The following is a 25,057-nucleotide window of genomic DNA, read 5'->3' as shown; positions in this document are numbered from 1 at the left end:
TAAATAATGAAACTTTTCATATTTGAATAATGCTCTGACAATAAGTTATTGTAACCAGCCTCAATGCATTTGCAGGAATTGACTGAATTTCCTTTTTTTTTTATCAGTGAGTATATCGCACATGCGGACGCTTTAATGTCTCATTAAAATTCAAAACCACCCTTGCTTTTACCTCAGCATAGCAAGTGAGAATATCTTAACCACATAAACAGATTTGTAACTGAGCGAGGCACTTTTTAATGTCTGTAACAGATCACTAGGTCAAATGTAATGTCAAGTGGAGGATCAAAGTACTAATTTTCAACTTAAGAGGAAAATAATGTTCTACTGAGGGGGTTTTCCCTTTTGCACCTACCTCTTTATCTTTGTTTCAAAACTGTGAATTTCATGAAAACAGTGCGGCTTCCCTTCACACAAACAGGTGCAAAGCTTAGAAGAACATGCAGCAGAAAGGCAGATGGATACAGCGCTTACTGCAGAGTTCTCAGAATGTTTTGAACACTGAGATCAAGTCAAAAACCACAACCTGTCACGTGCAGCTCGCATGATACAATATTACAATAATAACAGTTACATTAGTGGTTTAAAATGAGGGCTTTCGAAACTGAGCCTGGGTAGGAGGCAGAAAGTAAACACTTTAAACAGATTTCTACTATTGTACAAACAGTGCACAAGTCGAATATTATAATACATTTATATCTGAAATATCCACACACAAAACAAATTATATGAAAATGTAAACACTATAATGATTTTTTTCATTTATTGTGTCTAACGTCTTTTTATTATATTAATATAACAAGAACTAATATAATATGATTACCACTGACAATTTATGCCTTATTTGATAGAAACATTTATTCCATCACTCAATGTGTCCTAATTATGTTGGAATAAGTAAAGACTCACAACCTATTTTACTTTGGATTTACTTTGGATTTATGCAGCACATCTATAGACATTTACTTCCGTCCAGTCTGACGATTGTATACTATTCTGGTAATGAAGTAATCTGAGAATATTTTCCTGTATATCAAATATCAGGATGTGTTGAGAGCTCTAATTTGTTTAAGATAACAAAAGAGAAAATGAACACGAGCACTTCCTTGTATCTCATTCCTTAGATAATGAGACATACCACCACAAAAAAGATAACACGAATATATGGACAAAGCAATTCGGTGGAAAGCAGCAGCATGGTTATAAAGAGGCTTGATTCTAAAATATTTTTGTTCTACTGGTTTGCCTCATGAAGACTGAGGACGTGAGAGAAAGAGCAGAAAATAGGATTTAACAAAGCCTGCTTGTCTTTATCAGATCCTTTTGGTATACAGTAAGTTCTGCTTATTTTTTCTGTTGGTTGATTTTTGTTAATTTATATTAAATGTTATATTTTATAAGAGCGCTTGAAATATATATATATATATATATATATATATATGAAACATCTGATATCTCTAAAGTTGTAAGATCTTTAAGGGAGTTGGACTAATTGTTCAGGGGTTTTAATAGGTTTTAATTAATAGCACCAGAATAATTCACATGAGTTAGGGTACGTTTAATTCAGATTTCCTTTAGTAAGGGTGTGTATTTTGCTTTAGGCAGGATGTGTGTAGAATGTTTTGCTTTGCCTGTGCTAAACCGAACAGCAACTATAAAAATTGAATTTTGCAGTATCAAAAAAATAAATAAAAAAATCTACTACAGGGCCCTATTAACATCTTTTATTGTTTGTGTTATTAATAAAATTCTAAGTTAAAAAAAGTTAAAAAAAATAATATATATATATATATATAATATATATATATATATATATATATATATATATATAATATATATATATATATATATATATATATATATATATATATATATATTTTTACTTTTTTTACTTTATATATATATATATATATATATATATATATATATATATATATATATATATATATATATTACTTGTATGGGAGACCGTCCACTGGAAGATCATACGCGGGACTTCATCGAACTAGGGGGCCTAACTCACTACCTGAACTGTCTTCTTCTACGTCAACTGAGGCATGCGTTCCAGTGGACAGTCTAAAGGTTTAGTCTTTCGTGGAGTGGGTGCTGGTGAACAACAATTCACCATTGGCCTGGCTGAGGACCACACCAGCCTCACTCCAGACCCAGAGTTTAGCCAGCTCCTCCATGTGAGATGCAGAAGGAGGATTTGCCAGAGGCCACCATAGGCTGTGGAGATCGGCCTGCTGTGATCGATGGGACCGGACGGGGTGAGACAACGTCCCCTGAGCCACACGGAGTCTGACCAGGTGTGTGAGCCGTCAACACTGTGTGTCGCTGTGGAAGTTATTCTGGAGTTCAAGGGCATGGCGGGAAGCTCTGCCCACAACCCCAGGATATGTATTGAATGGAAGTAATTTGGAGGCGTTTGAAGACCGTGTCCCGTGCGTCCGCTTCCAGCCTACGAACCCATCACTCCACCGCGGCCTGTCGACGGATCCACCAAAAATCATTGTCTTTACGGCTCCACCGAGCTCCCTCGTCCCACCGGCTCCGCCTTGGTCAGACGTTGTCCTGTTTGCACCTTCGGCTCCATCTTCATCCTAAGTCCCCCCGGCTCCACTTTCGTCCTAATTCCCATCGGCTTCGCCTCATTCCTCAAGCTCCTTGCTCCTTCCACCTCGGACGCTCTTCGCCAGGGCTCCACCTTGGTCTCCAGTGCCATCATTGTCATGTGGGCTCTTCCGCTCCGCCTTGGTCTCCACCACCAGCGGCTCCATCTTCATCAGTCATTCACAGGGTGTCGTCTGCCAAGTCAACACCGTTGCTCCTCCCTCGACTCCTGCCCTGGCGCTTCGTCCTGGCTGGACTCTGCGTGACCATCTGGCTCCTCTTGCTCCTGGCTCCTCCCTCCACTCCCCCATGGAATGTTTGGTTCGCCCTCAAGCTTTTTTTCCACTCTCCGGTTTCACTTCCCCTCCAGAGCCCCCACCCTCCCTCAGTTGAAACTAATATGGCGCAAGGATGCACCTTTCTGGGAAGGGGCGTAATGTAACATGTCTGTTCTGTTTCTATTCAGATTCTGTGTTTCTGTGTGCCTCAGTTCTTCAATTAATTTGTCTCCATAATCATTGATTATGTTAAGAAGGTGTCTTGCGTTAAGTTAACGATCCCAGTGTGTATATAAGGCCTCAGTTCATTCTGTTTTTCGTTCTGCGATGTCTTTAGTTGGTTCTTTTATTCTCCTGTCATTTTCAGTGCTTGTCTGAGTTTGATTATTATATTAAAGACTGTTTCCTTTTTGAGTAAATCTTCGTCGAGTTATTATTGCAGCAACCAAGCTGTGACACCAGCATCATGTGATGTCATTTTGTTCTGCTGCAGATATTTTATCCTCTTTATTATCTTTATTTTTTTTCCAATTACCAGTCATAAACTCCAGTCCGTCAGGTAGTGTTTTCATAAGCTTAACATTGACACGAACGAAAATGAATTTCTGAATGTACATTTATAAATAGTAGAGAGAATAGAAAGAGGTCACAGCAGTCGAAGAGTGAATACGTATTCTCACAACAATGATACAGCAGCAACCCGAATGATTCAGTCAGTTATTTCAGTGTGACAACCGGTAGATTCCTGATTAATAACTGATTTTATGAGCTGTCATCATTAAAAGACTTAAAATAAAGCATTTTGTCAATGATTATATTAATTGCTTGTCAACTATTTTGGGTACATTGTTACGGTTTTCAATATTTTTATGATTCAATTTCAAGAAAATAACATTTGGTTTGTCGAACAAGGCCTCCCATTGAAATTATGCTGCAATTGTCAATTATGTTACCTGTCAACTCCTTAATCTTAATTGCGTCAACTATGTTGCTATCATTGTCAATTATGTTTTGACTTATTTTTTACATTTTAAATATCTAGACTGCTAGATATCTAGATATTATCTAAATATCTAGACTTACTAGAATATCTAGATATATATATATTTTTTTTAAATTATTTATTTATTTTTTTAAATATATTATCAGTCACACTGTATAATTGCCTTAACCTAGTCTTTGAATGAAACATATATCCCAACACTCAGATGTGCCCTTCTGTATGATTAATGTAAGAATAAGTAGAAGAGATTAACTTTTAATTTGGTTACACATACACATTTACTTCCTTCCACACTGACATTATGCAATATTCCAGTAAGTGATATGACTACATTTGCTGTATCAGATATCAGGATATGAGCTTAGAGCTCTAATTCAAATTATACAATAGTCAAGTCACCTTCATTTATAAAGTGCTTTTAACAGTAAAACAATAAAAAACTGTTTACATTGTTTTAACCTTGGGCTAACACTGCTGTTTGGTGTCAGCTTTCCAAACACTGCTCCGTTGTAATTCCTATTTTAAATTGAAGCGTCTGAGCAACATTCTTATTCCTGTTCTCACTGACTTTGTTTTTCACATTCTTGCTCAATTTTGAAGAATAATTTGAAATACAAAAACAGATTGAGTCATTGGGTCACATGCGACTCAAGTATCACTACATCACAATAGTGGCAGAGCAACTTGCTTTGTAATGATGGCAGTGTCAACAACATGTTTAACAAGGTAAACATATTAGATCATGGCTCTGTGGAGAGCCAGTATGTGTTAGACAAAGGCTGTGTCAATGGAATTCATTACACACAGTTTCTAAACACAAGACTGAGATGCACTAGTATCATGGGGTCACACTGGTCAAGGAGAGGTCACACTGACCTGACCCTTGATAGAAACATGATCACTTTCCCAGAGAACCTTTTCTCTGTCACTCAAAGTTTAGAGTCCTCTCTATCTTTAAAGAAAGAAATAACAGTGATAACAGAGCACCAGGGTCAAATGATCATTGATCTGGTTCACTTGGTTATATAAATGGTGTGTTTGTTTACCTTTGAACTACAGCAAAGGTTAGTGTTTTGATCACCGAGTTTAGAAAAGGAGGTGAGAGATTTTTCTATTTAGAGATGCTGTAAAAGAGAAAGTTAAATACGCACAGGGTGTGAGTTTGTGGCATATTGAGGTAAAATATGAATATAATGCTGATCCTTTGGCTAGTCTTATTATTTTCTTCTAAATGGAAATACGATTCAAAGGTGCCAGTTTGGGCAGGTTCCACCAGCCCTAACAAGATTACATTATCTGCATCTGTTGTCAGCAATGATAAAAGGCATGCAAGTGAGGTAAATTGAATCTGAATCCAATTAAACTAAACCAAATTATTTTGAATCAAACCAAATTAAATGTGTATCTGGTTTCACACTCATAAACTTGACTCTGTTGAGTATCATTTAAGTAAAGTGAAATGAATCGAATCAAATCAAAGCAAATTCAAATGTAATTGAATCAAATCGAATATTAATATATTTACACACTAATAAACTTTAAACAGGTAGACAGGTAATTACTTTTAGACAGGTAGTATTTTTTTTACTTCAGGGAAATATAGTGAAGAGAACCAAACCAAATCAAAGTGAGTCAAACGGATTTATACAGAATCAGATTGATTCAAATTAAATGTCTTCAAATGTGAAAATTATAATTTTTATAAGTGTAGTGAAGTATTGTGAAATCAATAAGTGAGCTGAAGCAAATAAAAGTACCATGAAATGAGTGAAGTAAGGTGAAGTTAACTGAAATATAGTATTGTAATGTTAAATTAAGTGAATCAGACCTAATCAAATCGAACCAAATGTGAAAACAGTACGGTGGCTGAGAGAGTTCAACTGCGCTGCAACGGAAGAACACACATGCAAATGGAAAAACACCCTCAAATTAAGTAAACATCTTCATCAGTTTCACAACACATGTGTGCTCCAAATTTTACAACACAGCCAAATACAGAAACCCCATATTGGTGACCCCAATAAGTGACGAACCCGGCTGGGACATGCTTATTGCTCGTGAGCATCCCTATGTCCTACCCTTCTAAGGGCAGACGGCTGAGCCAGTGATGCGGGGACTTTGGAGTGAGCAGGGCACTTGTGTGCCATTATGTAACCGTTTGGAATTACCTCGGTGAAGAGAGCAAAGGAAGACAACGTAATTTCCTCATTATTTTCACATTGTATCTTCCCATGACAACACAATGCGGTGTCCATCAGCTGAATAGCTGTTCTTACCAGAAATATCTTATTATTGCCGTTAACATAACTATTGCAAATAAATATACATTTTATACAAAAAAGTTTTTAAAATATGCGTTATATATCTGTGTGTGAATGTCTCAACTTTAAAACTTTCCATCGCATATTTTGACCATGCATACCTATAGGTTATAACATTTACGAAACTTTTTAAACATAACATGGCAAGATTTGAAGATGAAGATGGTTTCTTAATTCGCGGGTGTTTTTGTATTTGCGTGTGTTTTCTTCAGTTGCAGTGCCTTTTGAGCTCTCTCGGCCACCGTAGAAAACAGTTTAACACAGTCACAAACTATACTCCGCCAACTAGGGTTTTCATAAGGCTAACATTGACAAGAACGAAAATGAATTTCTGAATGTAAAATTTTAAATATTTTTTATAAAGTAGAGATTAGAAAGAGATCACATCAGTCGAAGAGTGAATACGTAGCTATTGTTTCTTACATGAACAATGATACAGCAGCAACATGATTCAGACAGTGATTTCACTGTGACAACCGGTAGATTCCTGATCTACATTAACTGATGAGCATGTCATCATTAAAATACTTCAAATAGATCATAATTATGATGATAAACTAATAGTCATAGCAACTAAAACCTGTTCGAATAAAGATCCAGGAAATTGAGAGCCACTTCCTGATCATAAAAAAAAAGCTTTTAAACCGTGCAGACACCACCACTGAGTTCAGATTATCCTCAACCACGCACGCACAGGATTTGGCCTCGTCCCAACTAGGAAGTGATTGAATGCAGCGAGGAGGAGCGATTTATCTAGGTGAGATGGGAGGTGTTGTGTTACATAGGTAAGGCGTAAGGGTTTTGGTCGGGGACAGGGAAACTCCAATTCCAAACAAATCTCCACAGGTGGACAGAGGGTGAAAACGTTCGAAAGACTTGCAGCACAGCGAGTTTGAAACAGCATTTGCGCAGATCAGGTAGCAGTAGGCCTAATTGTTGTGTGAAAGGCAAGACCAGGAAGAATTTACGGGAAAAGAGAAGGGTAGTGCACGAAGTTAAGGAAGATTGTAGAAGAGAGGTATTTTTGCTGGTATAGAGGTGGCTTCTGCGATCTCCACTGCCCTGTCTTCTGCTGTGTTCTGTACGGCCGGCAGATTGCAGAAACCCGTCGACAGAAGGGACAGAACCATGAGGGTGAGTGAGTTTGAACTGATTCTTTCTACTCAAAGAAGCAAGGTTCACTGTGCAGTTGATGGCGTAGCCGTGGCTTCACACTGGAAGTTTAGTTCGGAACGGGGCACGGTGCGCATGAAAAATCGCTAATGTGGACGCTGTCATGCGGACCCGAGTGCGCACTGGGGTACCAAAACCGAGACTATCTGGAGGAGGGGGTCTGAGTTCGCGTGCACTCGAACCGTGCCGCTGTTCGCGTGAATGTGAAGGCAACACGAACCCGGGTGTGCAATTGTTCAGGACGTAATGTGACCTGCGCATACGTTTCAGCTGATTATGATGCCAGAGTGAGCGTGTATTCGCACATAGCGCGTGGAATCCGCAGAGGCGAACCAACACTGAGTTAATCATTGAGACCCTTTTTTATATATGTTTTATAATATATACGATTTCTTTGTTAATATATCTTAATTACCTAGTCTAGGTAATTCTTAATTAACTAATCAGCAGAGGCGAACCAACATCGAGTTAATCAATGAGACCCTTTTTTATATATGTTTTATAATATATATACGATTTCTTTAATATATCTTAATTACCTAGAGATAGGCTATAATTATACAAAATATTCAAAACCCAGAACATCTAACAGAACATAAGTTGTTTGTTTTACATTTGCTTTTTTTCTGCTTACATTTACATTGCTTATTTTTTAATTAGCGAAATGTCAATCTTTATAGCAGAAGATAAAATACAATAAAAAAATCTTCAAGATAAAGTAAATCTTTAAATGTGTAACGGATTGTCACCTTAAATCTTTGTGGAGGAACAATGCTATATAGAAATAAATAGTTAGCATCTTATTTTAATCTTTGTTTTATTATTTGATTAGTTCATTAACTAATTGTTAACTCAACTAATTTAATGTAGAGAGCTGGATACTAATTACTAATTAATGTCAACTAGCCTATAGTAAATGTATTAATTAGAGAAGCCATAGACTAAAGATTTTTCTAGTCGACTAGTAGTCATTTATTTAAGCTATTAGTCGACTAATCTCTCGTTTATATTAATTTCTGCTTAAATACTTGGTGCATGGAGGAATAAAGCGCATGCATAAATCTTGCCGCAAAGTCTGAAAAAATAAGGAGGCATATTTTTATTATTAATGAACAAGTGTTTTCTAAATCAGCAAACCGGCTGCAAACATATATTTATACATATCCACTGTAAAGTGCATGCACCTTTAGAGAGAAATGCACCTTTCATTCAGGAGCGAAACGCGCTACAGTGTGTTGAGATTCTGCTTTGGCTTTGTTTGGAACTATTTTCAACTATTTGGAACTAATTTACTGGTTGTGCCTAAATGTAAGTTACTTATATTAGGTTACTGATGTTCTTTGCGGCAAGGTTACAATCATGCTGCGTACCATATTACTCCCAATAACTTCTTAGAAATGTCATTCATTCGTTCTATTTCTAACAAGGATGTGTTTGCATTAGTAATGGAGGATTGTGCAATGATAGATTCTGAATCTGTGGCACAGAAAAAAAGTGTGTGTGTGTGTACTTGTACAACTATCTTTGTGAGGACCAGTTTGAGTTTTAGACCATTGGAGTGAGGACAAAGAGAGTAAAGTGAGGACATTTTGGCTGGTCCTCACTTTCTGAGACCCCTTTAAAGGCCTGTTTGAGTTTGAAGATTTGGTTTTAGGGATAAGGTTATAATTAGGTTAAGGGTAGGTTTAGGTAAGGGTTCGGGTTAAGCACTTAGTTGTGATGAGTAAGGTTAGGGTAAGTGGCTAGAGATTGAATTGTCAATGAATGTCCTCATAAAGATAGATGTACAAGTGTGTGCGTGTGTGTGTGTGTGTGTGCGTGTGTGTGTGCGTGTGTGTGTGCGTGTGTGTCTGCGTGTGTGTGTGTGTGTGATAGACTGCTATTGCTATAATATATGTTGTAGAAAGGGATTCTTGCAGGCATGTTCAAATATACTTTGCATTTCAGTCATTTGAATAGGTCTGGTTCCTGATAAAATGCTTAGGCCTATGTGAGATCAGTATGCCTGAAGGTTGAAATGCAAAAACTGAGACATTAACAACAAATAACTGGGGGCAGTTTGAAAGGAGCTGTTGGGTTGGCATGTGTAACTAATGCGCTTTAGCAGGAGTCCGCTTTGATACTTCTGACCTGAGAAATCTCTTCCAATTTGTGCCTGTCAGATTTGGTGTTCTAGTCCTCAAGGGGCCTGAAAGCTGATTATTAATATTTTATATATATAGGCTATATATTTTTTTTAACCAAATTATAGATCAACAACACTTGGACTAGCGCGGAGTCAATGATGGTATGAGTTATTCTAATTTATGACTAGATCTCTTTCTCAAAGCAACCACACCAAATTTTTCTTTTCTTTTTATATACGGAATAGGGTGGGAAATAATTAAGAACAAAACATTTATGCTATCCATCATATTCTTACCTGACATTGTGCTTTGTTTGTTATATTTTTCCACCAGTTAATCGACATGTGACAACACCAGTAATACCAGTATCATTATGTTTTTAATTGTAGTGTCTGCTCTTTAACTGAACTAAATGGATTTTTATTACTACAAAAGAATCAAAACGGTGCTGCGGTGTGCAAGTGATGTTATCAGTGTACGACTGAACACTGTGGAACACTGGTAAAACAGACTATCACAGCAAGGCTATTTTGTTGTAATTTCTTTGTTTTTTGTCAACTGCCACTCTTACTGTTTTACAAGATTCGTTATTAGATATTTCGTTTTAGATATTTTGTTCTGTGCATCAAGACAATATAGTTCTACATTTTAATGTTAACCTTATTAGTGAACACCTTTTCAAACTATCCTCACCATTTGCATGATTGTTTCTCTCTGTCCAGATCTCCTAATGTGATAATGACCTATTAACATGAAGTTCCACTTTCAGTCTCTGTCTCAAAGAACTTTCTGTGGTTTCAGTATTTGTTGAAAGGGGGATTCAACCTCCACCGTGTGAACCTTTCAATATGAACTTTATTTGCTCTGTAAATATCACCAATATTTTACACTATTTCACAGTATTTGTTTACAATACAAAGATGTATTCTGAATTTTACTGTGAAACCAATGCAGGCTATGGATATTCTGTTCTAATACAACTAATTATATATAAGGCAATTGCAATTGACACAACATGTGGTGTCTTAATATGGTGCATGTTTAATATGTTGTATTACATAGTTAATATAATTTTTATAACTATCATCATACTACCCAGCCCTACCGCAATGCATACTAGGAATGTAACCACAATTAGAAATACTGATGTTCTGTTCCATATTTGTCTTTCTTATTTGGTTGTGGTTTAATGGTATATTTTTATGAATCAAAGGAGTGTGCTGAGGATATTGTTTAAAAATGCTTTGTGGAGTAAAAATCCATTATCAAATCTCTTTTGATTTAAAAAGACAAATGAATGTGTAAGGCGTGTTCCTTCATTGTGGTTCATAAAATAAGAAGAACACACCCAAAAACTAATTCCTTATTGAAAACACAGAGGATGCTGCATTGCTTTGTGTCAGGACAACTTCCATCTTTCAAGAAGTCAATCATGCAGCTGTAGCTTAATGTTTCCACCGATACAAGGACCACAAGACAACACAAATTCAGAACCTGCCGCACCACATTCTTGACCTCAGTTCAAACTGGCAGTTAGATGTATTACTAGTGAAACTGACCTGTGGCTTGCTTATCAGTTTGAAACTCGATTAGAGTCTCATTAGGGAGGCATGAGTGTCATAAAAATAAGATAAATTGGAATTCGAGATCATTTTAATAATTCGGTTTTTGTCAAATTGATCCATTATTTCCAAATCACCACTCAAATTATTAAAATGAGTAAAATATATTGACTTAAATTTGGGAAAGCTTTTTATTTTGTTCGAAAGCTTTTATATTCACTAGTAAAGTGAATATAACACACGTATCCAAAATTGTAATAAAACTATCTTAAATATTAAATATTGTTTTTGATATTCTAAAATGTTCTCAACTTTTAGTCTTGATGCATACAGTGAAATCTCAATAGTAAACTATGCTGTTCTATATGTTAAGATGTATATAAACATTCATTTCCATTATTTAATTAATAATTACAAACATAGTTTCCATGTATTTTCATTGAAGGTTTAAGGGAATACATTTACAGCACATGAGCATTGTGTATTTAGACACATTTATTTAAATAAGGTTTTATTCATTCAGCCTGGATTTTCTCCAGTATTAGATTTGGAGAAAAGACAAATCTGTAGAGGTCACCTCTCGTGTTATTGTTGAGACTAGCCTAGATGTTTTTGGAGACTATTTGTTCTGGCTGTTATTTTAAGGGTTGTTTTTTTCAGTAACAGAGCTGTGAATCATCCGTTAAACTCATATTAAGTGTTAGTTGCTGTTTTGACTAACAGGCTGATGTTAAGTTTCACTTCACATTCTCAAATGTGACAAATCTGGTGTATTTTACTTTGATAGAATACTAAAAAAATTAGGAAAAGCTATTTAAGGAGACATAAAAATGTAACACTATTTTAGTAATGACACTGATTTTTCTTTAAATTGCTTGTGGTGGATGCAAATGTCCCCTTTTTTAAAAAAAGTCCCCTGATTATATTAAAAAACAGCTCAGTAGAGAAATTATTTTGAGGTAAAAAGTAAAAATGTTCTTAAAATTGAAACAGCAGCTCAGTAGGTCTATCTATTAAGGTTAGTGATGTCAGGAGTCATGTCTGATCTGATACAATAAAAATAAAAATTTAAAGTAAAAGGGAAGTGTTCCTGCTTTGCCATGAGAGTATTGGTCTCTAAGCATACCAACAATGTCATTTTCCATATCAGTAACTGAAATTACCTTACAAGATTAACAGGTGTAAAATTGAAGATGAGATGTGAAAATGTAGCTATATAACCAAAAACGTGCCAGCAAAGTTTGTATAATTTTTTTTTTTCAAAGTCCAGGTTTCAGTGAAAAATGTAAACGTTCGATCTACCTCATCTACCACACTTTTTTCTTTGTGGCCTCAGATCGTATAAATCCAGCGAACTGTTTGTTACTTGCTGCAGATAAATTGCGGCCTACATGTTCAAGCTGAGTAGGACGGTTTACAAGGAAGTGTTTGAGATTTCAAGAAAGACTGAAAAAAAATCCCTTGTGACACATTGAAAGTGATATAAAAAACTGAGTCATAAAGCTTCAGGGGTTCATGTGTCAAAGAAATAACAAAATGATCTCTAACTTTCTCCATTTTCTCTTCTCTCTTCCTCATTCTCATTCTCAGACTAAAGCTCAGGTTCCTGAAGAGAATACTAGACCCTTAAACCCACCTCACCCAGGTACAGTAATCTATTACCTGATTTATCAATCTCTGATTCATCCGATTTATCAATACCCTCCTTTGTAATACTCTGATTCAAGGAGGTGTCTTACGAGAAAGAAAGATTGCATTGATTTTCAACAATTACATATTATCTTCTAGTTGCTCAGCCCGGAAGACACAGAAAACTCATGACGACTCCAAACACGAGAAGTCCAAAAACGAAAAAGATCATCATTACAGTCTTGATAGTGGTGGTTATACTGGCCATTCTGGCAGTGGCTGCTTTCTTCAGTAAGTTCGAGGTCATGTGATTATGATACAGGCCTAGTTGTCATGCTTTCACTCCAGTGAATACTGTATGTCTGAAAATGTCAAAAAAGGACACTAAATTTCATTAAACAATCATGTAAAATTATTACACCAAGTGGGGTAAGTTGTCACTGGAACCTGCCCTTTAAACGGCCAATTACAATGAATCAAAATTAAACTATTATGAAACGTAAAACAATTTCTGTAACAGCAAAAGTATAAAAGCTAACATGCATAAATATGGAACCATATACATAAAATAAAGTGTACAGATTAATAACATTTATAACAATAATAACATTTCAAATGCTTAATTCAGTTAATACAGCATATAAACGTATAACATATAAAATGAAAACTATAATACATTACACAGCTTATATTTATAACATTCAAAATGTGAAAATTGCAGTGAATACATTGTATACATTTATAACAAATAAAACGTTTCAATACACAACAATTAATACAATGTATAAATGTATAAAATGTAAAAATTAATGCATAGGATTCATTTATATCATTCAAAACATGAAATTTGTGATAAATGCATCATAAATTGTATAAATCTATGACATTTAAAACATGTGACATTATACTCAGATAAAGCCCTTTGACAAACACCTCTGTGTGACAACTAGCCCCGCTCTCATGTACATTTAATGTTTTCTACCCAGTAGTTTTAATGTGGGCCAGGGAAAATCACCTACAATTTGTTCTGGTCATAACTTTCCACCTCACTTTTAACAATAACAATGAGTCAAAATATTATTTTCTCATCAACAACAGTTATTTAGTCACTCCTTTAACTTTTGTGACTAGGGAAACAAAAACACCGATTCATTTAATTGCTTTATTAACACACACTGTTTTCATTCCTCTTCCTTATGATGTAGTCAAGCAGTTGATCGACAGCAAGTATTATTTTTGCTCAAAGTCGGTGAAGTTCATTCCGCTGGAGAAGGCCTGTGATGGGAAGGAGGACTGCAGTGGAGCTGAGGATGAGTCAGCCTGTGTAACGCAGTTTGGAACCAACTCAACCTTCCCCCGTAAGTCACCTGTTTTTACACACGCACACACACACACACAGACACACACACACCCCAACGCCCACATACCTGCTCACAGACATGCGTATGTGCAGTCAGCACAGATATAACCTGTGTGTCCTGTTTCAAGACAAACAAGCCAAATCCCCCAACCTCACCCTCTTTTCTGTCTGGTGTGATAGCTTGCATATGGCATGTAAAAGACCTATCAGTCCGCGCCATCTAGAATTTCATGAATGAGCTAGATTTATATTTCAAATATATCTACCCTAATGAATCTAAATCTTTTATAATGTCTGCATTTTAAAACTGTTTTTCTTTCTGCACAGTACGGCTGATCTCAACCCGTAATGTGCTTCAGGTATTCAACTCTGTTGAGAATAAATGGAAAAGTGTATGTGCAGAAAGTTTCACCCAACAACATGCAGAGACTGCGTGCCAGAAGCTGGGGTACTCACTGTGAGTATTGGTCCACAGATCATGGTGTCATTACTCTCTTAAAGGGTTAGTTCAAACAAAAATGAAAAACAAAAGTCATTAATTACTCACCCTCGTGTCGTTCCAAATCCGAAAGACTTAAGTTTATCTTATCAAACGCAAATGAAGGTATTTTAAATAAAATTTGAGATTTCTGTCCCTCCGCTGACGTTTGTGACGTTTCAAAAAGTTCATAAAGAGACACAAACCTATATGCTTTAAATGCTGAGCAGATTTCATTTAGGCTTTTATTCACATATAAACATTCATCAACTCAGACATCAGATATGGTAAATGGAACCAATGAGGTTCATTATCGTGTAACGCAACTTCTGTTTATGTTCGCTTGTCAATGGTTATATGTGAATAAAAGCCTAAATTCAGTCTGTTCATCATATATAGCAATCGAGTCTCTTCAGAAAATGTGGGCTAAACCACTCGATTCATATGGATTAGTTTTATGATCTCTTTTTGAAGTATCAAAGTGGTAGTTGCGTGGCTGTCTATGGAGGTCAGATTTCATTTAAAATATCTTCATTTGTGTTTTGGAAGATGAACAAAATCTTTCGGGTTTGGAACAACATGAGGATGAGTAATTAATGACAATTGTTTAAATTCTTGAGTAAACTTACTGTTTTACAACAAGAGAAAACTGTAAAAGCTCAGGAACTGCATCAATACTGAAAGTTTGCTAAACTACAATTATTATCAGAATAACAAGTCTTGGATTATTGACTTCAGTGCTAAATAAACATATAATAGAATACAGCTAATTTATTCTGCATTGTTACAATTTCATTGTGTTGTATTTTGTGTTCTCAGTAATCCATCTTTCAGCACAGTTCAAGTGGGTCTTTTGTCCTCTAATCTGAAGATGTATTTCTGTATGGTGGGCTCATCTAAACCCCAGTCTTTCCAGTCCACCGTAACGGATCGGTTAGTATATATAGTCATGTATATACATTTCTTCACTTGTCATTGCATTAGATAATCAAACCAAGTGTAACCAATTTGAAAGAAATATGCACACAGATAATTTGTAAACGAAGCATTTCAGAAAAAAGTGGTTTTAAGTAGGGTAGTAGCCCCTAATAGTCGACGAAATGTTAGTCGACTAGAAGAAGCTAGAAAAAAGATTTTATTAGTCGGTTAGTTGCAGAAAAAAAAAACCTCCACAGGAGGTGGCTAAGTCAGGAAGTCCAAACGTTCGCTTATCATTCATTGACCTCAAATATGACTTATTTAAAACATGTAAGTAGCAACTTTACATGGCCGCTCACTCTAACATTAACCTAGACAAAATGTGCACTATTATAAGGCGCATATCCAAGTGTTGGTGCTGATTGTGGAGGGAAGGCAGCAAAAGTATAGCATGCTTTACTGGAGCCGCTGGCACGATCACTTGCTTTTTTTCAGTTTAAAATAGTCATTTTTTTTGTCATACTGATAAGAGTAATACACCATTCCTAATTTTATAATTGTATTTGCTTTTATAATTGTATTTGCTAACACTCACAAAAACAACAAAATGTTGTGCTTTAGTAAAATAAAGAAACCTTTCTGCCATCTCGGTCAGTGCGTCACATAAATGAAGCGAAACGATGAGTTTCGGAGTATAGGCTACTTGCCTCACAGGCATTAGAAATATATCTATAGAAAGCTTGAAACGTCTACTTTTAAACTATTTTATATATACAGCAACCTCAAACTTAATTCATATTTAATTTTTGGTTGTAAACATTTTCTCACTTTCTCATGTTTTCTTCTTCTTTCTCAGTAAGGTATGCGATACGGGAACAGTCGTCACGTTAACATGCTCAGGTAACTATGAAATCCTAATCCAACAACCAATTATGTCTTTAGTCAATAACCAAACAAACTGTTAATTTATAGGTACACCATGCAATTTTTTTTTGTTTGAAATTTACAAAATGTATATGAGTGGGTACATCATGAATCCATCTTCCAAACCACATTTTTGTCTTATTCTGAATGGCTAAGGTACGACTATAATAAGTGTTTATATTCACACTCTTTTAAACCGAGCAGGACGATAACAGTAGCCCTGCACCTGTCACGAATAGTGGCTGTAGTAATCGAACAACACTGGGGAATTCAAACAAACACTTCTTTGTTTCATTGTCCTGATATCTTTTATGCGGTTGTGCTAGTTTGCTTCTGCAGTCTCCTCTATGTTCCTTTGTAGATATAACAAAGGAAACTGAGACTATAAATGCACAGGGGAGTAATCAAGGTAAAATAGAACAGGTACAGCAATTAATTACCATTATTAATTACCAGGGAGACTAATAATGATCAGGAACACTGGCAAAGAAGGAACGGAAAAAAACAGAACCAAAACACAGTGAAACTAAACAGATATGGAACTACACGTTATGGTACCTGTGTGACACATCATATAGCCTGCATAAACAGAGAGAAGTAGCTCCGGCCACAGTGTTCTTCCACAACTTTAGCAGACTTTTAAACTTTACCTTTAAACAAGAACATCTCTAATGATACAACATCAAATAATTCAGAGGTGTGTTCACTGACAGAGTCAGTCATCTGGACTGGGCTATTCAAAATACTAAAGCATGTTTTAAAGAAATAAAACAGGAAGAGAACTGCTGACATGGAGCTTTATAGGTTGAACTATTAAAATACTGTCGACAGACAACTTGCATTTATATTATATTCTCGAATTTTATTTTAATACAGAACATAAAACATACTCCCATAATATATATATATATATATATATATATTTTGTTATGATAAGAAACACATTGTTTTGTCTTTTTATTTTGATTTATGTTTTGAATTATTATTGGCCATTTTATTTTGTAGCAGACTGTGGTAAGTCCAGAAGCCAGGACCGGATTGTAGGCGGACAGGGCGCTATCATTGAGAACTGGCCCTGGCAAATCAGCTTGCAGAACAGCGGCCAGCACACCTGTGGAGGGTCACTGGTGTCTCCAAACTGGGTGGTCACTGCGGCCCACTGCTTCAATGGGTAGGTGTATAAACATTAGAGTACAAAATAAATTTTTTTATGTTTATGCTCAACAAGGCTGATTTATATATTCAAATACAGTAAAAGAGTCATTTTGGGAAATATTAATACAATTTAAAATAATTGTTTTCTATGTTTTAATACATTTAAAAATGTAATTTATTCCTGTGATGTCAAAGCTGAATTTTCAGCATCATTACTCCAGTCTTCAGTGTCACATGATCCATCAGAAATTATTCTAATAATCTGATTTGCTGCTCAAGAAACTATTATTATTGTCAATGTTGAAAAGATTTTGCTGCTTAACAGTTTTGTGGAAACAGTGATACTGTAACTGGTGAGTAGGGGTGTCACGATTCTCCAAATCCTCGATTCGATTACATTTTCGATTCTAAGGTCACGGTTCGATTCGATTCTCGATTTTTACTTTTTTTTTTTTTAAGCACAGGTTGCTGTTGCTCCTAAAAAGCTGACATCAGTTAATCGCAATCTCACACATCTCTGTTATTATCAATGAAGCTGACTGCACAATAAATCTTTCATAATATATAGCCTACACTTTGTTTGTTATAATTAGAGGATTTGCCAGCTTACAGAATTCAGCACTGAACAAAAAGTCCGTTTTGAGCGGTGAGGAGAGTCTATCTTAAATGCTTCTGATTGGCCATTGCGTTCAAGAAATCAACACATATGTCTGTGATTGGCTAAATCGCTCAACGCTGCAAACATGTTATAAATAGAATCTCTGGCCTGTAAATCATTTCTATTTTGTTTTAGTTGTTCTTGTTGCTTTTCTGCAACAGATAAATACAAATTTATTAGTTTTTATGTTTTATTCATAGATATTTCTAGTTTGCGGGAGTCTGCGAATCGTTTTATTCTCCCGCACACACAGAGTGAGTGCATTACCGCCCGCGCTCGCACTCGGCCATCAAATCTAGTCCCGCGCCGCACTCTATTGCGTTGGGAGTGCACGTCTATAGATCAAGAGCCCGGCCCGAGGATAGTGACGGGAAATATCGGCCCGGGTCGGGCCAAGTTTGGGCTCGGGCATAGAATCTAAGTCAGAGGAATCACAGCCTTTCAACACGTGTGTATTTTTCCCCACGCCGTGATGAGTCGTTCATGAACGATCCGTTCATTGCCTCTGTCATGCGACAAATGAACAAAAGACTCGGAAGGTCAAGTAATTATTAATGTTCCCTGTAAATTATTTTTGACTGCATTATAATTTCTTAATTCAGAATATGATCAAGATTGCGTAGGTGGATGTGTTCGGGGAATTTGTCTGTTAAAAGTATAACATTTAAAGCCCCTGAAATGACTAGAAAAAAGATTAGTTAATTTTGATGAACGAGACTGAACAATAGAGTCAGTAAAACGATCCGAACTTTCCATCACGGGCGCGACATGGGGGCGTGGCAGCATCGACGATTCCATTTTTTATTTCGGTTTTTGAGATTGTGAATTAATTTCGATCGAAATCATGACACCCTTACTGGTGAGTGGTTTGGAACGAAGCGCACAACGATATAATCCAACTGGAACAATCTTTAATAACAAATAAACGGAATACACAGGAAACAAATGTAAATGAGACGAAACAAAGAACTGAATGAACCCAAGGTCTTTTATTGATTTTTTTTTTAATTTGGTATTTTAATATCAGACTTATAATACATTAGTACTAAAAATGGGGAAATGGAGGAAAGCCTTGTTTCGTCATAGAAAACTATAAATGGGTCGTATACATTGAGTTAGTAAGCACGACCAGTCTTTAACTAATATGTACTTACATTAAAAAAAAAGTTTATCCTGTACACTTTTTAAGTAGTATCATGTAGTACATACTTACGAATCATTTGCAAACTATAGTACGTTTATATACTCTAGTCTTCACATTAAATAACAATGCTGTCATGCTGGTTATGCAAATGTTATGTAAATGTTATGCATGTAAATCACGGTTTTAAAATGCATCAGGTAGGGTTAGGTTTAGGATACAAAGCATGGAAAAAGCATTAACTCTTCACATGTGAGCTACAACAATTTGTAAATTACAGTGAGAATGAATGAATAAATCACTATTTTTATAAGCTATTAATATATTAACAATGTAACTTTGAATTAACTATAAACTAATAGTTTGCAAATGATTTGAAAGTACTTTATTACTATATACTTATTATAAAGTGTTACCGCTATGGTGTAATTATTGTGTTTATGTTGTATTGCAAAACACTTTTTCTGCTCTTGAAGTAGGATATAGGTAAGGTTAAGAACAGGTGTGGTGGTATGGGTAGGTTTAAGGGTGTGAAGATGTAAGAGAAGGTTCAACGGTGTAATAATTATAGATGTAATAACAACTGTAATTAATGCATGTAATGTACACACCAAGTACTTTGGGTTACACTTTATTTTAAGGTGATGTAGTTACATCGTACTTACTTAGAGAAGTAATACATACGTACTACAGAGTTAGGGTTAAATACTTGTACTTATGAATATGTTACTGTTATTACTATAGTAAGTGCATGTAGTAACGTCTACTAATTACGTCTGTCTGTTACGTGGGGAAAATATGAGTCACAGAAGTGAACATGTTTTTATCACTTCAAAGATTTCTTTATAAACACCACCATTCATTTCTGGAAATCTTCTGAAAAGTCCATCTGGTTTAGAAACTGTACTGTGAATTGTTTTACATCTATTTACAAAGCTTCAATTTATGCTTTTAGGTAAGAAGTAATAGGGTGTAGGCTAAAAGGACAATGCTTTTGAGATGGTCACATTGTTCTACTGTTTTTTAGGGATGGTAAGAAGACACTGGTCAGATGGAATGTAGTCTCTGGAATCACATATATGGGATCTTCTGGAGCTTCTTCTGTTGACAAGATCATCGTCAACAAAAAATTCAAGTCAGGACAGAACGACTATGACATTGCCATGATAAGACTCCAGTATCCCATCACTTTTGGAGGTAAATCTCACATTTCTGAGATTCAATCTCTCTCTCACTCACACTCACACACACACACACAAATGCATTCCCATCAGCCAAATAAAAATTAAATCTGCTTTTTCTGCATTCTGCAGACTAATCTATTGTGGTCTCATTGTTATCATTATTTTATTATAACTTATTATCGTTCCTTAAGAAAACAAAACAATATGTTCAGATTAATAGTAACAATAAATGTATAACAGTTTGACCCTTTGGTGCTCTTCGGTTCTTTTTTCAATCGAAATTCGTAATGGGACAAAACTTTTGTCACTTGATATGTGAAAAAAAAATTCTGGACATGTTTCGAAAAGGTTAAATGTTCCTTAAAAAACAAAGTCAAACTTTTTCTCAAAAATGGCTACATTGGAAGAAAACGGGGAAACAAATTTCATCTAGTGGAAATGTTTGATACTGTGCCAAAACAAAATCTTACTGAAAGCTCATTTTTTAAGATATCAACCTCAAATTTGGAACAAGACTTGCATTCAGTTTTAGAGTAAAACATGATTTGGAAAAGATAAATTTCGTTTAAAAATTGAAAATAGAATTTTTGTGCAATTTTCATAACAAACTTAAACTTCTATAATTTAAGTTGACACTTTTTTCCTTATTAAAAAAAAAAAAATACGTTTTCACTTCAGCAATAATCTGCACATTGTCTTTAAAAAGAGACCAAACTTCAGTCTGTGCTCCAAAGCATTCAAGATTTATGACAGTTTCAACTTTTTGATCATAGACCTGAAAATGAAGATTATAACCACTGCATTTAGTAAAATCCCACAACAATACAACATTTTAAATAAAAAACATTATCAAACTAAAATATAGTATTCTTTTCATTGAAATACCAAAACCCTGTCATTTTTGACCGACACCAGAGGGTTAATATCAATTTGTCATTTTATACTGTATATGACAATGTTATTGATAAATCCACTTTTGATTTTATTTCAGATAAAACAGACACATTTAGTTTAGTTAAAACATAATTATAATATCAGTGCATCCCTTCTCCACCATGCTCTGTCAATCCTTCATGGTCAGTGTTTTGGGTTATCTTTCGACCATGAACATTGGTACTAATATCATTATTTTCATCCCATTCAGAAACCCGTAGGCCAGTATGCCTGCCACCTCAAGATCTTGGCCTTAAAAGTGAAGACAAACTGGTTGTGACCGGCTGGGGCCATACAACGGAAAAAGGTTCCTGGCTTTTTTTTATTCTCCTTTTTTCCCCCCTCCCTAACAGATTCAAATTGACTTGCCATCAAAGGCCTCTCTCAGTATTTAACATTACCTGGCTGTTTTTCCTGCAGGGAATTTGTCTCCACGGTTACAAAAGGCACAGATCGCTCTGATAGACAGAGCCAAGTGCCAAAGTCCTACGGTGTACGGCTCTTCTGTCACTCCTAGGATGATCTGTGCAGGTTCTCTAGAGGGGGGAGTAGATGCGTGCCAGGTATGTTTTCTGCTTTTCTGTGTACCATTAGTTCATACTAGTGTGATAATGTTATTAGAAAAACTGTTTGTTTTTTCTCTCTCTAAGGGTGATAGCGGTGGTCCATTGGTGTATATATCGGACCGCTGGATGTTGGTGGGTGTAGTGAGCTGGGGTGTGGGTTGTGCCAGACAAGGTCGTCCTGGTGTCTACACCAATATGGACGAGATGCTTGACTGGGTCCATTCAGTTATGCAGGTATGAGCATATTGTTCAGGAATTACTGTTTGTACACCAAGTAATATTGGAATACTCATGGTTGCTTGTCATCTTCAGGAGTTTCCGTGAGTCTGGGATGGAGAAGACACCATCAAACCCATAGTATGAATTCACAAAGTCCTCAATGCACAAAAAGGAGATATGGTACTAGAGATATATTGATTTACACAAATGTGTGGAGGAATCACTGTGGGAGTTGTTGGTCAGTATACTCAGGGACTTAAAGGTGCCACGAGAATGATTTTGCACATTGAAATATATATTGTATGTATAATGAGACAAGTGAATGTCATCTTTTGTGGAACTACCACTTTTTTTTTTGGGACGCACCAATGCAATCTTAAAGGAACAGTTCAGTCAAAAATTACAATTCAGTCTTGGTTTACTCACCCTCATGTCATTTCAAACCTGTAGTACTTTCTTTCTTCTGTGGAGCGCAAAAGGAGACATTTTGAAGAATGTTCACGCTTCTCTCCTACATACAATGCACAAACTCTTAGAAATATAGGTCACACACTTTTTCACAGCAATTCCATATAATTATTATTTTGGGTTCCCCAAAAGAACCTTTCACTGAACAGTTCTTAGATTAACCTTTTTTTTTCTTTGTGTGAACACTTTCGAATGGAAAAAGCTTCTTTAAATGATTAAATAACTTTTTTCTGTGCAGTGGAAAGTTTATATGGCTGTTAAAGGTTCTTCATGGAAATATAGATTCCAATAAAGAACCTTTAAGATTGCAGGGTCAATCAAGATGCAAAATAGACAAACATGTATCTCAAAAGTCTTCCAAAGTCATATGATAGCTTTGTGTCGGGAACACACTACAATTAAAATGCTGTTTTTTAAAGAATTGTTGTTCACTTTCATTGTATGGAGAAGAGGAACTTGGGCATTGTGCTACATTTTTTCCCCATTTGTGTTCCACTGAGGAAGGAACATCATAAAGTAATGAGCAAGTGCTAAATGTGGACCAGCTCCCCCTCTCTGGATGTCATGGGTGGATCTTGAGCTCTGTGGATCTAACAGGTGGAGGGATATGGTTCGATCTTCTAGCTCCACCCATTATTCCCAGATTACATCCAGGGAGTGGGAGTTGTAAATCATGCTCCACCCATTGGTTCTGCAGTGAACAGCCTCTCATCATGAGGGTGACATTTTATTTTTATATGAGCTGTCTCTTTAATTCAAAGCGACCTAAAATGCACTTTGAGACAGTAGCCACAAGAGGGTTCTGTTTTTCTCATCTTAAGATGACTGTACTTTTACTTTTTGTGAGGTCTGAGGACTTTTATACTAGGTGCCATGTTATAATCTTGAATTCATGCCAGTGCTCACTTACTCAGCCAAAATACTATGGGTGCCTTTAAAATCTTTAACAAATCTAAATGGACATGTTATGGCATCAGTTATAGAGGCCAACTATTTTTGTACAGACCAGGTACAAAGTGGTCGTCACATATTTCCCTTTGTGGGGTAGTATTTGATTCTTGAGTTGTAAGACTCATTTGATTTTTGATATGTTTTCAGAACAATGTGTTCATTTAAACTGCACGCAAAGCTAAAATTTTGTCATTCAAACATGTGTTCATGTACTGTTAACTTATGGATGATGGTTTTTTTTTTAATTTAGGGTGGATGTAATTCATGTAATTAGGACTTTGTTGAGAGTCATCTCAGTGTCAAAAATGTAGCGCGTTTTACCTGAATTCACCCTACTTGTGTAAAGGATATTTCTTTGTAAATATTGTACAGTTTTGTGTCTGTAATGTCAAATTTAGAATAATAAAGTGAAGTGTGGTCAACAGCTTTGAAGAATTTGATGTTTCCTCATTCAAAGAGATAGGAGCTGTACTTGCATGACTGAAATAAACGCCGAGAGGCGTTTCAAAGATGGCCGCCGATTGAAATGACTTGCCTTAAAAGAACTTTAGTTTCGTCAATGACACAACAAAACAAATGTGATTATCCAAGCCAAAAAAAACCCAGCAAACCAACACAAGTAATATTTTTTTGCAAACCTTTATTTCGCATAGTGATACATTGATTAGTTTATTCTTTACAATCCAGAGAAATCTACTGCGGTGCATAGTTATGATAAGGGAATATGACATGTTTTTACGAAGGGAAATTTAAAGACAAAACCTGTACATACATATATTTCTTCTTTTTTTCTGAGTATATGACATGTCTATAAGCGTTTAAAGTGCTCAACCAGAGCCGGTTTTCACAAAACTATTATTCAATGCAAATTCATTTGGATCTTTTTACCTTTTGTAATATTTTTTACCTGTGTAGCCAGTTCCTTTACAACTGTACAGAAGAGAAATACAATGAAAGGAACATTATGCTGGATGTGCTGATGGGTGGTACAGCAGGGCTTGTTTAAGTAGCTTTGAGAGTTGTATCCTTTAGGCTGTTTTCTTGGTTTACATATAGGAATAAAATCTCTTAAATTTGTCTAGTTTATTTAGTGCACTAAGAATTATTATGCCCATCTGTAAAATATAAACTTCAAAACTCTACATATGTTCTTATACATGGCTAGGTTTGGATTAGCATGCTAGCATTTTACACGTACTTTTTTTTTTACAGTATGCAATATGCAGTTTTAAAAATGGATGTGATTCCTACCACATTTGCCTACGTGTTCAGTATGCATGTGTCATTATTGTTAAAACTATTCAAAATCATTTTTTGGTAATTGAAAAAAAAAAAAAAAAAAAAAAATATATATATATATATATATATATATATATTTTATGAAGCCCTATAGCTTA

At 35.6% G+C, this 25,057-nt stretch overlaps 1 protein-coding gene across 2 annotated transcripts; it reads left to right on the top strand.

Moving 5' to 3' along the window:
* Positions 1–6,475: 6,475 nt before the first annotated feature.
* tmprss4a (transmembrane serine protease 4a) lies at positions 6,476–24,084 on the top strand. Of its 2 annotated transcripts, none has more exons than XM_077208935.1 (13): positions 6,476–6,972; positions 12,667–12,721; positions 12,865–12,996; positions 13,911–14,063; positions 14,393–14,522; positions 15,363–15,476; positions 16,318–16,361; positions 17,391–17,556; positions 20,367–20,536; positions 21,668–21,763; positions 21,877–22,019; positions 22,107–22,256; positions 22,335–24,084. In XM_077208935.1, the coding sequence occupies exons 3-13, from the start codon at positions 12,894–12,896 to the stop codon at positions 22,344–22,346; spliced, it is 1,281 nt and encodes a 426-aa protein (XP_077065050.1). In that variant the 5' UTR covers positions 6,476–6,972; positions 12,667–12,721; positions 12,865–12,893; the 3' UTR covers positions 22,347–24,084. The 2 variants fall into 2 exon arrangements, with proteins under 2 accessions (XP_077065050.1, XP_077065049.1); XM_077208934.1 differs by having other exon boundaries at positions 6,505–7,349.
* Positions 24,085–25,057: the final 973 nt, after the last annotated feature.

The sequence above is a fragment of the Siphateles boraxobius genome, unplaced genomic scaffold, assembly GCF_051911475.1.
Source record: "Siphateles boraxobius isolate OS27281-9 unplaced genomic scaffold, OSU_SipBor_1 6, whole genome shotgun sequence".
Classification (NCBI taxonomy): Eukaryota; Metazoa; Chordata; class Actinopteri; order Cypriniformes; family Leuciscidae; genus Siphateles; species Siphateles boraxobius.
This window is presented reverse-complemented; position numbering and strand designations above follow the sequence as displayed.